General features: G+C 43.3%; 1 protein-coding gene across 1 annotated transcript; it reads right to left on the bottom strand.

Annotated features, from left to right (window-relative positions):
- Nucleotides 1–5,943: 5,943 nt before the first annotated feature.
- LOC126933027 (RING finger protein 225) lies at nucleotides 5,944–8,871 on the bottom strand. The gene has a single exon (XM_050752482.1). The coding sequence runs from the start codon at nucleotides 8,768–8,770 to the stop codon at nucleotides 7,742–7,744; it is 1,029 nt and encodes a 342-aa protein (XP_050608439.1). The 5' UTR covers nucleotides 8,771–8,871; the 3' UTR covers nucleotides 5,944–7,741.
- Between the last annotated feature and the right edge of the window lie 8,454 nt (nucleotides 8,872–17,325).

Raw genomic sequence — 17,325 nt, 5'->3', positions numbered from 1 at the left:
TCCATGCAGAAAACAACTTGAGACACTTCAGCCTCTTATTCGGTCGGGACAACGGCGGGCGAAAGGTGAAGATACACAGTAAGAATTCCAACCTTCTCGCCTTCCTGTTACAGCCGATCTGCTCTGCATTTGGAGTGAGGCGTCTTTGCCGGTGTTCTGAGTCCTTCCTACTCCGCGGCAAGCCCCGCAGCGATCCTCGCCTTCTTCCCGACCGCCAAGTCTGATTATGGAGACATCGTAGAAGGTCTGGGATAAGGACTGTGTCGTTGCGGAGGCCAGGTCTTGGGCTCCTGGGCGTGAGAACGTAGGTTCGGCCCCTGGGGAGAAATTTACAAACGCACCTCAAGACTCCTAAGGTGTTTCCAAGTCCCCCCTCCAACTTTTGTGTCCAGGTCATACTGTCCCGCCCTCGGGTAATGAGACGGTTTGTCAAGATGCTCTTTGCATCTTTGGAAGCCGAGGGGAAATTGGGGACTTTCGGCGGGGAGCAGGTTTTCGGGAGCCCTTCGGGGCTGAGACTCTCGAACCCCTGCTGCCAAAAGCGAAGGAGAAACCTGGGACTAAACGAAGGCGACTCCCCGCAGGGCGCAGGCACCGTACCCGGCGTCTGTTTTTTTCTTAATTTACTTTTTTGGGCACCTCTGCTATTTTTACAAATAAATGCGAATGCGTAGCTTTCGGGCGGGCTCTGGGAGCGGCCCATGGGCATCTAGGAATATTAAAAACGTCATCTGGTTGTAAATAACCTACTCCCCAGCCCCTGAAATCCGGGACGTTACAGGTAAGGCTGAATACCAGGTTCACCCAAAGGCAAACCAAACTCAGCAGGGATGCCGAGTGATGGGGTTGGCAAGATAGTGTGGCCGCTGGTTCCCTCCACGCGTGACAAATGGGCTCATGGCAGCGTCCTTGTGCCTTCGATTTGTCCCCGAGCCCTCCTCTGCCTTTTCGATCTCAAACTCACCTGTAATGGAGCTGGGATCTGGGGCGAACGGGACAGCCTAAAGCGTCGTTGGCCCGACCGAGAGGGGCTCAGCGCCTGGCACCTTGGGGGGCCTTGGGTCCTTTCCAGCCGGAGAGGCTGCAGGGGGCCAGGAAGACCCCGCTAGCCCCAGGGTGCGGGATTCTGCCCCTCTCACCCCCGGTGTCCCAGTGGCAGTGGCTGCCGCGGGCCGCGGTTGCAGAGTAAGCAGGGGCTCCAGTCTTCGGCCCGCGGGCCCTGCCCTTCCCATGAGAGTCCTTGGGCTCAGCTGGAAGCCACCGCTGACGTGCGCACCCACAAGGAGAGAAAAGGAGGTAACCCCCGCCTCCCACTGACTGCCGGAAGCTCGGCCTCTGTGCACACTCAGTATACCTGCACCTAAGAGAGTGGAATTAATTTACACACTGAATGGCTACTATTAAAAAGGGTCCTTTTAACAACTCTCCTGGCGAGTATTTTAAAAAACGACTCTGCGCTATATCAGCTCGCCCGTCGGCACCTGTCAGCGACCAGCAGACAAGCTGAGATTCCCCTTTCAGCTGTCACTGGCGATGACACCCACATCTATCACTGGCGATGTTTTGTTCATTTAACCTCGAGACTTCCCTGATTATCCACATAATCCGTCCTCAAATCCCCTCGTTGTCACTGCATTTTGATGACTCAGGGGACTTGGAAAGCACCTATTTTGTGGGGGATGGGGAAGCCCACAGAAAAGCCCGCTGATGGGGGAAGGAGCAACCGCCACCCCGCCCACGTGAGAAGAGATCCCAGCAGCCAAATGCGGATGCTAATATTTACTCAACCTTCCTTTGAACGCAAAGGTAACAGGAGCGTGTGTGTGTGAGAGAGGGAGAGAGAGAGAGAGAAAGAAAGAGAGAGAGAGAGAAGCAACGATTAAATAACCCTCCTTTGGTGATTCAAGACCACTTCCAAAATCCAAAATCCAACCATTGCCTCAGGATCTCCCAATCGGTTTCTAAGACAGGGCATGTGGTGGTGTTTAGTTCATTAAAGTGAGATTAGGAAGACTTGCCTTTCAGTAACTACGGTAAATATAATGGCTCTCAAATTTGGCTGCACATAGTCTCACTTGGGGTGACTTTAAAAGAATACCGATGCATCTTCTTCTCCGCCGCCGCCCCGACCTATTAAATATGTGTCTCTGGGGGCAGGAACGGTGCTTCTGCAATTTTTTTTTAAAGCTCTCCAGGTAATTCTAATGTGCTAATAGGGTTGAGAACCTCCATAAAGCTCACATGGTGGATAAATTTGCTATGTGTGAATTTAATAGGAAATGAGCTTCTAGGGACAAATCATTTGCCTTGCAAAGCTTGGCCCTCCATTTTTTCCAAGCCAAGACTAATTCTCACTGAAAGTTAATTCTTCCCCAAACTTTGCATCAGATAGAATTTGCTCTCTACCTCTCAAATTTGACTACAAAATATTTTTAAAGTCACACAGTAGTGACACAAATGTGTTATTTATATATGATGGAGAATACTGGTTTATGTGCTATGAGATAGCTGAGTGGACCATAGATTACCACAGTTCTTGAAATCGTAGTTGTTGAAATAAAATTGTTCTATTCTTGTAGTAATTAAACGCGCTCTCTTCTGTTTATTGTGTGGTATGTTCTGTAAGATTAAAAGCTAAAAGAACTTTTTGCATATTTGCTCCACTCTTTTCCTACTTCAATATTCCCCACTCAACCCCATGGAGGTATGGTATTTCTAAACCAAAGATAATCCAATTTTACATGCAAAGACAACTTAAAAAAAAAAAAAAGTAAGTGTTCACATTCTTCCTCAGCTCCTAGGAATATTCTTGGAAATTAGGCATTGAACATTCTTACTTCTCCAAGTATATTTTATAATCAGAAATTATTGTGAATTCATCACAGAAACAAACTTGTTTTTCTTTGGCATATTTTAGTCTGCATAAGAGTATAGAAGACTTAGAATCAAAACTGATTGAAGGAAACAATGCTGATATACATTACAAAGCTTATCTTATATGGAAAATCAAAAGAGATCTCTAGCAGAGGATAAATTCAATTTCTTACACTTTCTTCATTCATATAACTTCAAACTAAGATCTGGCTGCAGTCATTTCTAACACTCATTTCAGAAATAGATGCTACAGTAAATATTAGCTACTCAAACAAACTTGCACTATAACAAATACAATAAAAAACATATGATTTCAAAGGAAGAAGTGTAATGCACATTTAGCAAGCATGCAGTTCATTGTCCATAATGTGAATTTCATCATCTTTGTATAATAGCAGAAACGTGAAATACAAATATTAGCTAACAGGAATTAAATGATTAAAGAGGGTAAGAGTTGAATCACAGAATAACTGGGGAATTAGTTAGTTATTAAGATCATAGTAACTAGGAAATTGCTTAGTTATTAAGACCATAAAATTAGCAATTCTATGAAGAACGATTTATTAAAATGGCAAAGATTGAATACTTAATAAAACAGGGAGTAACAAATAGTAAGAAATTTAATAGATCTTGTTCTCATGTTGGAAATTCCACTGCAATGTGCTTTTTTCCCAGTTATGCAGGTGTTGCTAGCCTTGGAGGCAACAATGTAGACATGTTCACAAAGATACCTTAAAATGTCACACAATGCAGAACTGATTAAAAAATGGAGGCCAAATGTCCTTTAGTTTCTCTAGCAGTTCCTATCACTGAATATAAAACGTAAGAGTTCCACTATTATAGTGTTAATTTTTCTCAAAACTCAAAGTGCTTGACATAAATATTTTTTTCGCCTTTCAAAAATTCTTATGAAGTAAGGAAGGAAACTGTTTACCTAAGCCTCCCAGGATCTCAGGAGTTATGTAAGTCTGGGAATGTAAGTCTGGGAAACCAGGTCACCTAAGATTCATTCCAGAGTGTCCCTTCAGCAGACTCAACAGAACATTTATCAGTCACTCACTACGTGCCCAGAACTGGTTAAGGCTTTGTGCATCAAATGGATGACCAGATAGACAAAGTTCCTGTTCATGTCTTTACATTCTGATTGCAGGAGAGTGATGAAAAATGCAACTGATAAGTAAGACTACTGCAAACAGTATAACACGTATTATACAAAGTAAATCTCATTAAGAAAGTAAAACTGGGATAGATATCCACTGGGAATAGAGTTGCCAAGGCAGACCTCTCTGGGGAGGTAATATTAGACACTTGGAGACCTAAATAAAAGCAAGGTCCATATAGGGCTTTAGTTTCCAAATAATTTTCATGAATTTATCCTCTTATGTGTACAAATCTTCACACCAACTCCATGAGGTAGGGGGCGCTGATACTCCCCACCTCTAATTTTATAGATGGGGAACCTGAGACTCAAAAGAGGTTAAATGATTTTTAATGGCCTTTCTGACTAAAGAAAGAACCAATGTTCAGGCTTACACCTCCTGGCTGCAGATGCTGACCCCAAATCCAATGTGCTTTTTAGATGTGTATGTTGTTCACTAAATCATATTGTATTCAGAGGCTGAATGTTTAATTCACTACCTGCATCATGAGTTTCTTTCACCTGAAATGTAGATCCTATGAAAGCATGATGATAAGTCTAACCTGTAGCTCCAGAACCTAGGCATAATGCAGCCCATGGGAACCAGGAATTTCCAATCAGGTACAAAGACCAGACCAGGTCTGGCTTTTTGTAGTGACTCTACTGGTAGTTCTCACTCATAAGGTGAAGAGGTGTCCAGGATTAAATCAAGCTTTTCCGAGATGAAGAGATTTGCCACTGGAAGGGAGAAAAATACTCCATTTTCACCAGGAGCCCTCCTGACAACTCACTTGTTATTTCAACAATTACTCCTTAAACTCCTGCTTTGTCTAAGGTGCTGGTGTGCAGGTCTTTCCGTGTGAATATAAATGATTAAATCCAATCTGCTGAATGGAGAGAGGGGAGAGAGACCTGAATGCCAGATAACCACTAGAAACCAGACAGATATTTTCCATGACCATATCCTGCCACTCAGTTCCTGATAACACAATCAGAAATTAGCAATAAAGCACTGGTAAGCCACAGAAAATATCTCTCCATGTTTAGATACTGAGCTGCTAAGTGTGTCTCTTTGACTTAAAAGTATTCTAACTCAAATTTTAATTACATAAAATTTATGCATGTAATTCATAAGAGAAGCAAAATGTGGCTTTTGTTGCCATTGAGGTGATTCAAGAATGTATTTCTCAGTTATGAGGAATCTTTTAGGTTACATTATTGGCATACTTCTCTGGAACACAAATAAACTCTAAGAGGAAACTTGGTGCCCATAGTAACTTTAGACAGACTTCCAGGTTGCCAGTTTAGCACACATAAAAAACTCATGTGTGTGTACACATGTACACATTGTTACAATCACAAAGCCAAGTTGTTACCAGTATTCATATATTTTATACACAATATATCTTTAAACAGATACCTAATACATACATATATACATGTGTAGCTGCACTTCTGCAACTCAGTAGTTTTTAGTGCAAACAGAATCTTAGCAATGGGGGTAAATAAAGAATGAATAAAAGGTAAAAATGAGTATAGAAGTAAAACACAAGACATGGGGGTATAAATAAAACTAAGCTCTGAAAAGTTATTTTTAGTAATAGAAACCTAAAAACATTTCATACAAAGCAAGAACAAAGTCTAACAACAGAGTTTAGTTTAGTAGAAGTTGTGGTAGTAAATATGTAAGTTACTTCTCTCTTCAGAATACAACAGATCTCACTGGGCCTTCCAGGGTCATTATTCCTAGAAATAATCCCACAAAATGCCCATCTCAGCAAAGCACATTTCAATGTGTGAGTTATTTCTCTCTCAGCCCCATTTAAAAATGTGAAATTTGGATTTAGATGGGGACGTGTATTTAAGGAAGAGAAGTGCCACACAAATAACGGAGCAAGTTTACCATGAAATCAATGTCATAAAAATAGATATTTCTATAAAGACCTCTTGTTTTTATTATTAAGACAATGCAGACATAAAACACTTCATACTGTAGTTTCTACATTGCAGTCAAACCACTTATCAATGGCCAATAAATTACTTCACTCTTATGATAGATACAAATACTCGATTCAAGTTCAATTAATAGAATAGTGTCAGGAGATCATGCAGACAGCTTGCATAAATACTCGAGGAATAATAGCATACCTTCAGCAGCTTCTGTGATTTTTAAGCATGAAAACTTTGTCTTATTCCAAATTTCAAAAGATGGAATAAGGAATGTTTTCATATAAAGTACATTTGGAACAGTTTCCCTTCTTAAGAAAAAGGCATCTAACCCACTTGCAACATACACTGGTAATTCATCTTTGTAGTTACAAAATCAGATAGATATATATTCTTTTTCATCTCATGTGACTGTATGTGAACATTTCAGTGATTCCAACAATATCAAACAGCTAAATTCAAAATCATATAATACTTTCTAATAAATGTATACGATATATATCTTTGTAGTCAAAGGCAGAAAGACCTTCAGTTAGTTGATTTCATCTTTGGGCACTAGTTTATATTTTATCAGATAATTAAAAGTCATTAGTTATTTCACAGTATAAAATATTGAATCAATTACCAACAGGCCTTTATTTTCTGCTCCTAATTTCGAAATGTATTTGGACGCGAGGCATGGGACTAATGTCACCGCTTATCAAACAATTTTCTGGAAATCTTAATGCACAAAAATTTCCGGATTTATATATTCAAAAATAAATTATATCTTAAATGAAATTAAGAAAAAAAGGCGAGGGAAAGGAGAAAATATAGTTTATATTCGCGGTGAATAGCTTTCAATATCTTCCAGGTGGGGGCAACAGTAAGTCACTTTTGAGAGAAGGGAGAACAGGCTCTTTAAGCTCCCTGAGTCCAGTTACAGAAGATGAAATGACTTCCTGGCAGTAACACCGTGAATAAAACAACCACAAGCTTCCAGGAGATGAGACTTCTGGGCTCTGCTCCAGACAACACCCGGCCATGAGCAACAGGGCCCCCCGCCCTGGGCGCACCGCCACCTCTGCCGCTCGGAGTCTGCCCCGAGCGCGCACGCGCGCCGTGCACCTGCCCCATCGCGCCCAGCGGCTGCCCGCGGGTTCTTCCAGCAGCTCCCGGCACGCCAGCGCTGTGCGGGCCGGGAGTGTCCGTCACTCTCAGCGCTCAGGATCTCTCCCTTTCCAGGACCGCTACGAAGCAGGAAACCCTTTTCCTCTCACGTTTATATCCCGTTCATTCTTCCTCCGGCCAATTTAAGTCCATTCACAGCCGCCACAGATGCACGTGTGCGCGCGCGCAGCTGCACCTTTAAAGAAACTCTCAAGTCCTGGCAGCCAGAAAACCAGCTTTCGGGCGGGGCGGCGGGGATCCCCCTCCCCTTGCCTCCTCTCTGAAGATCCTTGTGCTCTAGGGAGGGATGGCCGCACACTCTGACGAGGACGAAGGTGGTGCATAACGCGGAGGTCAGTTTTGCACAGTCCGGGCAAAAGAGACCTCCCACCAGCATCCTCGCCTGTTCAGTTTCCCTCTCTGGCCCAGCGCGAAGGGCGAGGGGCGACAGAAGCCCGAGGGACAGAAAACCGAGGCCCCTCAGTGGCCGAGTTGGGAGAGGGTGTGAGTCCGGGAGAGCCCGAGGGCCGCAGGGAGAGGGCGCAGAAGGTCGAGCGCACAGAGCCAGAGGCCCCCTCTTCTCCCGCCGTGCGGAGCTGGAGGTGCAGATGCCAGGTCCGCGGCGCGGCCCGGCTATGTGTCGCTCCTCCGCGCGCCGCCCGCCGCCGCCCGTGCCCTCGGGCCGCCGCCGCCGCTGCCCCCCGTCGAGCCCGCGGCCGCACCCTCGGGCCGATACTTGAGCCAGCAGATGACCCAGGTGACAACGACTGAGAAGAGTGCCAGGATGCTGGCCACCGACAGGCAGATGGGCCCCACGGGCGAGGGTGAGGGCGACCCAGCGGCAGGTGCCTCGCCAGGGGGCGCCCCTCCTCCGGGGGGTCCCCCGCCGCCGTAGTGGTTGACGAAGATGAGGCCGGTGAAGAGCAGCACCACCATGGAGAGGAAGGAGAAGACCACGCACACGCAGCCGGCGGTGAGCGCCGCGCGCTTGCAGTTCTGGCAGCTGTCGTAGGAGCCCGGGGCGCGGAGGCCGGGGCGGGCGCGAGGCCCGGGGGCCGCGTCCTCGGCAGGCGGCGGCGGCTGCGGCGGGGCCGGGGAGGGCGGCGGTGGCGGTGCCGGGGTAGGCGGAGGGGCAGCAGCGGGCGCGGGCTGGCGCGCGGGCAGCGGCGGGAGGCGGTCCTGGGGCAGCGGGTCGTGCGCGGCGCGCAAAGCCAGCGGGAAGGCCTCGGCGAGCTTGGTGTTGTTGGGCAGGCCGTGCACGCGGCTGTCGGGCAGCGGCGTGCGGTGGCGGCACACCGGGCACGCGATGGCGCCGGGCGGGCAGAGCCAGGGCGGCGGGCGCGGCGGGCGCTCAGGCGCGGCGGCAGCGGCAGCGGCGGCGGCGGCGCGGAGCTGCAGCTGGCTCAGGCACTCCTGGCAGAAGGTGTGCAAGCACGCCAGCAGCTTGGGCGCGCGCCGGTCCGCATCGAAGTAGTTGTAGCAGATTTTGCACTCGTAGTCCTCGAGCGGAGCGAGGCCGGAGACCGTCTCTGCTGCGTCCCGGGCTCCTGCGTCTCCGCAGTCCGGGGCTCCCTCCGCGGCGACCCCAGCTCCCTGCCGGCTCCCGGGGCTGCTGCTCGGGCTCTGCTGGCTGCCGCCGCTGTCGCTCGCAGGCGCTGCCATGGCATGATCCGCCCCTCATCGGGGGCAAGGTGAGGTGCCTTCCTCCCCCTGCACCGCCGCCTGGGCTCCGGGCGGGGAGGAGTCGCTTCTGCCTCCCCCCTCTGACTGCTGTCGCCTGGCGGGGGAGGCACCGCTGGCTGGGCCAGGCGGGGGCGCAGCAGCGACCGCCTCCCCCTCTCGCCTCCCCGCCCCCCGCCCCCTGCGCGTGCACCGCGGTTCCCCCGCGTCCCTGGGCTCCTCTGCAGTCCCCCTCGGCCCCCTCAGTGCAGCTTTCCTAGCAGATTAGGATATCGGTTTTTGTTGGACTTGAAATTGGGAGTTGAGGGCGGCCTGGAGGCGCGCGGGAAGGAGATTTGGGGTGCGGCTGCTCTATAAAGATGTTGCCTTTCACCCCAGCAGCCCCCCGCCCCCTACGCGGGGTCGTGGCAGAAAACCGAGTCCTGAGTTTTCCTTCTTTTTCTTCCTCGACACCACTTCCCCACCAGTGTGGTTCTGTTTATCCTCCTCGCCCTGGGGCTGGGTCCCTGGCGAAGCCTCCTTTTCACCCACCCACCCCCAAGCCAGAGCTCACCAGTGATGTAATGCGGGACCCGCGCGGGGAGGGGAAGCGGCAGCCTGAACGGCCTGGCAGCGGCGGTTCCTTCTCTTCGTGAAAATCGTGATCTCATCTCTCAGTCCAAGGGCGAAAACCAGCCATCACCAGGCCATTCACACTTGGTGCTTTTGTTAGCAGAGCCCAGGCAGCCCTGCAGCCCACATCTAGGGTTCAAAGGGAGCGGCGGCGTTTTCCTTTTATCATTTAGAGGAAATTTTTGAGCTGAACAGTATTTTTTTTTTCTCCCTCTCTCTCTCTCTCAGAAATATTGCTGAAATTTAAAGGAGGACGAAGACACAGATTCATAGCTGGCTCTTGCTGTTTTCCTGACGCTGACCACAGCGGATAGAGGTAGCTATTTCGTTGGTGCACAGGCGTTCACAGAGGCAGAGAGGGGAGAAAGTTGTCAAACAGGTTCACAGACTGTCAAAGTGCGGCTTAAACCGAGTTCCTGGGCTCCCCTCACTGGCTTTGTCCACTTAAACTTTTAACAGACACATGTAGAGAGCTGAAACTCCAGGGGTAACATGGGACAGGTCTTCTTGATTTAATGAAAACAGAAGATCAGTTGGACCCGGTAGCAAGAACGAGGGCTTGTTTAAAAAGCACTGAGTAGGTGACAGGAGTGGTGATGGGCGCCTGTCATCCCAGCTGCTTGGGAAACTGAGGCAGGAAAATCCCTTGAACTCGGGAGGCAGAGGTTGCAGTGAGCTAAGATCACACCACTGCACTCCAGCCTGGGCAACAGAGAGAGATTCTGTCTCAAAAAGTATATATATATAAAATATATTTATATAATATTTCAATATTAAATATTATAAATTTATATATATTTATATATAATATATTTTATATTACATATTTTATATATTTATATATAATATAATATATAATATATTTATATATAATATATAATATATTTATATATAATATAAAATACAATATATAATATATTTTTATATATTATATATTATATAAATATATAATATATAAATATTTATAAATATATAAATATATAATATATAATGTATATTTTATATATATTACATATTTATATAGTATATAATATATAATGTATATTTTATATATATTACATATTTATATAGTATATAATATATAATATATTAAAAGCCCCACATGGCATTTATATAATATAATATATATATATATATTATTTAGATTTATATATTATATATTGTATATTTATATTATATCCTTATATATTATATCTTTTATGTATTATATATTATATCTATATATTATATATAATTATATATTTATCTATTACATAATATATTTATATTTTATATATTTATATATTACACAATTATATATTATATATTATATATTAAAAGCCCCACATGGCATTTATATATTATATAATATATTTATATAATATATTTATATATTATATAATATATTTATATATTATATATTATATTATATATTATATATTTATATAATATATAATATAATTATATATTATATATAAAGCATTCACATAGAGTGTGCGTTGACAGTCCTGAGTCCGCATCCTAGTTCTGCTGCTCATCATTTGTGTAGTATTAGATGTGCTATTTAGTTTCTCTGTGCTTTAGTTTCCCAAACTGTAAAATGAGGATAAAGGTGGTTACTGCATAAGTCTGTTGTGAAGATTGAATATGCTGTACCCATAACACACAAAGACTCCTGGGCTGCTGTTAACACTATTATCTATGTCAGCGGTTCCTACACCTGATCTCAGTAATTCATATGAAGCACTGTGAGAGAGGCTTAGAAAGTTTATGTAATCAGCTCAAGATGACACACCCAATAAGAGCAAAGTAGTTCTCATGCATCTCTTCTGTTATTTCAGAGATAGAGACACAGGTAGTAGCTCAGTCAAGAAGACCAGGCAGATGCCTGTCCTATGAATTTAATCACATATTATTGATCTACTAGTTGCAATAAATAAATCCCTGCATAAAGCACCAGGACAAAGTGAAATCTCACTATAGGTATTGGAGAAAAATATATATAGGCAGATCATGCCACTCAGAAGCAGGTACTAGATGATTCAATCAAAGCCATGACATTTTAAAATAGAAACAAGGTCGATTCAATCAACATTTATCGAGGTCCTATTCCAGAAGCCACTGGTGCTAGTGATAAAATACCTGGCCTCCTGGACCCAGTAATTTAATAGACAAGTCAAGAGGAGCCTGAGGAGGCAGGATGATTATATGTGATGTAGTAATATCCTGGAGGGAATCCTAGAGCAGAAAAAGACCATTAGGGAAAAGTTAAGGAGATCTGATTAAAGCATGGACTTTAGTAAATAGCAGTGAATCAACAATCAGACTGTCATAATGTATGAAAATGGGTAAAGCTAGATGATGGAAATACAGAAGGTCATTATACTACTATCTTCCATGATATCTAAAAATGTTCATAACAGTCATCAATCTTAGAGACACACTCAAAATTGGGATCATCTGTACAAAAATAGCACAAATAATGCCTACATTTTTGAAGACCTCACTAAGCACATTAGTTTTGAGGGACTGGAGAAAATGATCTGGAATCTAGTTCTTTTGTTCACTTTTTTTCCTTTGGTCTTTTTTGTTCTCTGCCATCTTCAAGAAGTCTACAGCTGGGTGCAGTGTCTCACACCTGTAATCCCAGCACTTTGGGAGGTAGAGGCAGGAGGACCACTTGAAGACAGAAGTTCAAGACTAGCCTGGGCAACACAGAGAGATTGTCTCTACAAAAAAATAAAATATTAGCCAGATGTGATGGCACATGCCTGTAGTCCTAGCTACTCGGGAGGCTGAGGCAGTAGGATCCCTTGAGCTATAGAGTTTGAGGCTGCAGTGCACCACTGCACTCCAGCCTGGGCAGCCAAGAAGACAGAAAGAAAGAAAGAAAGAGAGAGAGAGAGAAAGAGAGAGAGAGAGAAAGAGAAAGAAAGAGAGAGAGAGAGAAGGAAGAGGAAATGAAAGGAATGGAAGGAAGGAAGGAGAAAGAAAGAGAGAGAGAGAGAAAAAAAGAAAGGAAAGAAGGAAAGGAAGGAAGGAAGGAAGGAAGGAAGGAAGGAAGGAAGGAAGGAAGGAAGGAAGGAAGGAAGGAAGGAAGGAAGGAAGGAAAGGGAAGGGAAGGGAAGGGAAGGGAAGGGAAGGAGGGAGGGAGGGAGGGAGGGAGGAAGGAAGGAAGAAAGGAAGGAAGGAAAAAGAAATCAAGGAAGGCTAATGGTGGTGGTTCACACCTTTAATTTCAGCACTTTGGGAGGCAGAGGTGGGAGAATCACTTGAGGCCAGGAGTTCAAGACCAACCTAGGAAATATGGCCAGCTCCTATCTCTACAAAATATAATAATAGATAAAAATTAGCCAAGTGTGGTGGTGTGCACATCTGGTCCCAGCTACAAAGGGAACCTGGAGAGGGAGGATCCCTTGGGTACAGGCGTTCAAGGCTACAGTGAGCCACAACTGCACCATTGTACCTAGCCTGTGTGACAGAGCAAGATTCTATCTCAAAACAAAAACAAAACGGAAAGAATTCAAGGAAGCGCTGAAGCGGGATGGGAGCCCAGATGTCCCCTTTTTGAAACAGGGAGGAAAATCAAGGTTGAGCTCACTGCCCAGCACGAGTCCTAGGAGTCCTTCTCTTCCTCTCTCCATTCTCCACAGGCACTGCTCAGGCCTCAGACCACTGCCCTTATCACTCAAGACACTGGTGATATCATTGCTCCGAGACTCAGACTGCATGGACCAAAGCAGATGAAGAAATATGGGAGCTTATCAATGCTATATAATAAAACGAATAATGGGAAAATGGCAGAATGGAAAAATAGGAGCTTCTTCCACAGTGGATTTTGTAAGAATTACTAATTACTAAATCCACTGTGGAAGAAATACCTGTTTAAATATCTGTTTCTAATCTATACATGGTCTCTGAAGCTTTTTGCTTTTCAGATCTTTGTGCAAAGTTTTAAAAGATGCAGGTCTAGGAAGCTGGGCCATCTCCTCACCTGGGAAAATGATTGCCCTACCTCAATCTCTGGAAGCCATTCATTAACGTATGCCTTCTATGCCAAGCAGCTACAGGCTCAATTCTAAAATAGCTTTTTCCCTTCTAATATTTGCTACACTTTGTATGTCAAAGGCAAGATCAAATGGAAATGCATGCAATGCACTTTGTTTCTCAAAGGTCATTCTGCAGCCTGTGACTCTTTCAATCAAGTCTGCATTGTTGCCAGAAAAATGTTTCCCTCTTATAATTCTACCCTTTTATTTGATGCTATTAATATAAAAACACTTTATCAGGTCAAAAATGTGTGTTGAAGTTGCAAAAGCTTTTTCGCTTTGAGCTATGAATATTCTCTTTGAGAAATAAAAGTAAAACACAGCACTTTTAATATAAAGAAATACACCTTCTTGGATGCCACAAATAGGAGTAAATGAAGCTGCAATGGTATTGCATTTCTTACCTTTATTTGTCCTGGCACTTCTATCAAAGCAATGATTCTCAAAACTCAAAAGGCTGCCCTAGTGCTGTGAAATGCTAAAGGCACTCAAGTTCCCAACCTGACACCAGGGTTCGTCTTGACCTTGAGGGAGAATAAAAGCCAAAGATGGTGTTAAGTCTAATCAAGTCTTTGACTGAAAGAAGAGGTATTGCAGGTTCCCACGGACTGTAGGAGGTGAGGAGATGGCCCAGCTTCTGAGACTCTAGTCTCTTTGATACTTCGCAAAGATCTAAGTAGTAAAAGTCATCACAGACTGTATGGCCAAGCAGTCCTTGAGGTGTATGATCACCAGTTGCAAAATTTGAAAGGAAACATCAAATGAAAACATTTCAGACTTGGTGTCAATTTCTCACTTGTTAACACCCTTTATATACGTATACCATCTATTTATAATCTCTTAAGTATCCTGGCTCCAAGGGGAATTTATTAAAAGAACTCATTTGATTAGAACAAAAGTGAACAAGGGTACACAGAAAGAGAAGTACAGTTGAACAACATGAGTTTGAATTGCATGGGTCCATTTATACATGGATTTTCTTCCTCTTTTGCCACACCTGAGACAGTAAGACCAACCCTTCTTCCTCCTCCTCCTCAGCCTATTCAATGTGAAGATGACAAGGATGAAGACCTTTATGATGATTTACTTCCACTTAATCAATAGTAAATATATTTTCTCTTCCTCATGATTTTCTTAATAATATTCTTTTCTCTGGCTTGCTTTATTATAAGAATACAGTATATAAAACATATACAAAATATGTGTGAATCAAGTATTTATATTATCTATAAAGCTGCCGGTCAACGGTAGGCTTTTAGTAGTTAAGTTTTTGGGGACTCAAGAGTTATATGCAGATTTTTGACTGAACAGGGGACTGGTTCCCCTAACCTCTGAATTGTTCAAGAGTTAACTGTAGACCAGCCACAGTGGCTCACACCTGTAATCCCAGCACTTTGGGAGGCCAAAGTGAGTGGATCACTTGAGGCCAGAAGTTTGAGACCAGCCTGACCAACATGGCGAAACCCCATCTCTACTAAAAATACAAAACTTAGCCAGGTATGGTGGTGGGCGCCTGTAATCCCACCTACTTGGGAGGCTGAGGAAAGAGAATCGGTTGAACCTGGAAAGCGAAAGTTGCAGTGAGCCAAGATGGTGCCACTGCATTCCAGCCTAGGTGATGGAGTGAGACTCTGTCACACACACACACAAAAAAGTCAATTGTTCTAGAAAGTCTAGTTATAAATGACCTTCATTCATCTTTGAGTAGCTACCAGACAGTCACTGTTTTATTTATGGTTGTCGTGTGTGTGTGTGTGTGTGTGTAAAACACATAACATAAAATTGATCATCGTAACCATTTTTAAGTGTATAGTCCAGTAATGCTAAGTATATTCACATTGCTATGAAACAGATATCCAGAGCTTTTTATCTTTCAAATCAGAAACTCTATACCCACTAAAGAACAAATGCCTTTTCCCTGCTCCCCCCAGCCCCTGGTAACCATCATTTTACTTTCTGTTTCTATTAGGTTGGTGTAAAAGTAATTGCAGTTCTTGCCATTAAAAGTAAACTTCACCACTTAGATATGTCATATAAGTGGAATTATATGCTTTTTGTCTTTTGTTACTGGCTTATTTTACTTAGCATAATCTCCTCAAGGCTTATTCATGTTGTAGCATGTGTTAGCATTTCCTCCCTTTTTAAGGCAGATTGATAGTCCATTGTATGTGTATATCACATTTTGTTTATCCATTCAGCCGTCAGTGGACATTTTGGGTTGCTTCTACCTCTTGGCTATTGTGAATAACGCTGCTTTGAACATGGGAGTGCTGATATCTCTTTAACATACTGATTTCAGTTCTTTTGGACATATTGAGATTGCTGGATCATAGGGCAGTTCTATTTTTAATTTTTTTGAGAAAGTTTCATACTGTTTTCCATAGCAGTTGCATCATTTTACAATTTCACCAGTAGTATGTAAGTACTCCAATTTTTCCACATCCTTGCAAACACTTATTATTTTGGTTTTTTGGGGTTGTTGTTGTTGTTGTCGTTGTTGATAGCCGTGCTAATGGGTCTCAGGTGAAATTTCATTGTGGTTTTGATTTGCATGTCTCTGATGATTAGTGATATTGAGCAACTTTTTTCATATGCCTGTTAGCCATTTGTATATCATCTTTGAAGAAATGTCTATTCAATGCCTTGGCCCATTTTCTAATTAGGTTATTTAATTTTTTTGTTATTGAGTCATTGTAGAAATTACTGACATATTCTGGATATTAACCCCTACAAATATATGATTGGCAAATACTTTCTCCCATCCCATAGGCTGCCTTTTCATTATGTTGATTGTGTCCTTCGATGTGCAGAAGTTTTTAGGTTTGATGCAGTCCCATTTATCTATTTTGCTTGTATTGCCAGTGCTTTTGGTATTGTATCCAAGAAATCATTGCCAAGTCTAGTGTCATGAAGCTTCACCTCTATATTTTCTTCTACAAGTTTTATAATTTTATGTCTTACTTTTATATCTTTAATTCATTTTGATTTAATTTTTGTATATGGTATAAAATAAAAGTCAAATTCATCCTTTTGCAAATGTATATCCAGTTTTCTCAGTACCATTTATCTATTTCTTTGTTCTTTCCCCCTTGAGTGATCTTGGCACCCCAATCAAAGATCATTTGATTATACACATGGGTTTATTTCTGGGCTCTCTATTTTTTTTTTTTTTTTTTTTTTGATAAAAAGTCTCACTCTGTTGCCCAGGCTGGAGTGTGCTGGCACAATCTTGGCTCACTGCAACCTCCACCTCCTGGGTTCAAGTGATTCTCCTGCTTTAGCCTCCCGAGTAGCTAGGATTACAGGTGTGTGCCACCACACCCAGCTAATTTTTGTATCTTTAGTAGAGATTGGGGTTTCACCATGTTGACCAGGCTGCTCTGGAACTCCTGACCTAGGGTGATCTGCCCCTCTCGGCCTCCCAAAGTGCTGAGATTACAGGCGTGAGCCACTATGCCCAGCTTGGGCTCTCTATTCCGTTGGTCTATTTGTCTGTGTTTGTGACAGTGCCATATTGTTTTGATTTCTGTAACTCTGTAATATGTTTTCAAATCAGGACATGTGAGTGCTTCAACTTTGTTTTTCTTTTCTAGATTTGTTTTGGCTATTCAGGGCCCCTTGAGATTCCATATGAACTTTAGAATGAATTTTTCTACATTTGCAAAAAATGTACTGGAATTCTGATAGGGATTACATTGATAGTCACTGTTCTTTGATAAATTCAGTGAAGAATCTTAAAAACATAGTGAAAACTGCTGAGGCCACAGGAAAAATCTCGATAGCTAGAAGCTTGTATAATTTTTCTCAATCTCTTTGTAAAACAAAACTATTACAGCAGAAAATTATGCAAGTGAATATGTTTGTCTTAGTGCATCTTCTTTTCAGTCTATACATAGC

Source organism: Macaca thibetana, chromosome 12 (assembly GCF_024542745.1).
Source record: "Macaca thibetana thibetana isolate TM-01 chromosome 12, ASM2454274v1, whole genome shotgun sequence".
In the NCBI taxonomy this organism is placed as follows: Eukaryota; Metazoa; Chordata; class Mammalia; order Primates; family Cercopithecidae; genus Macaca; species Macaca thibetana.
The sequence above is the reverse complement of the archived record's forward strand: the minus strand, read 5'-3'. Positions and strand labels throughout refer to the sequence as shown.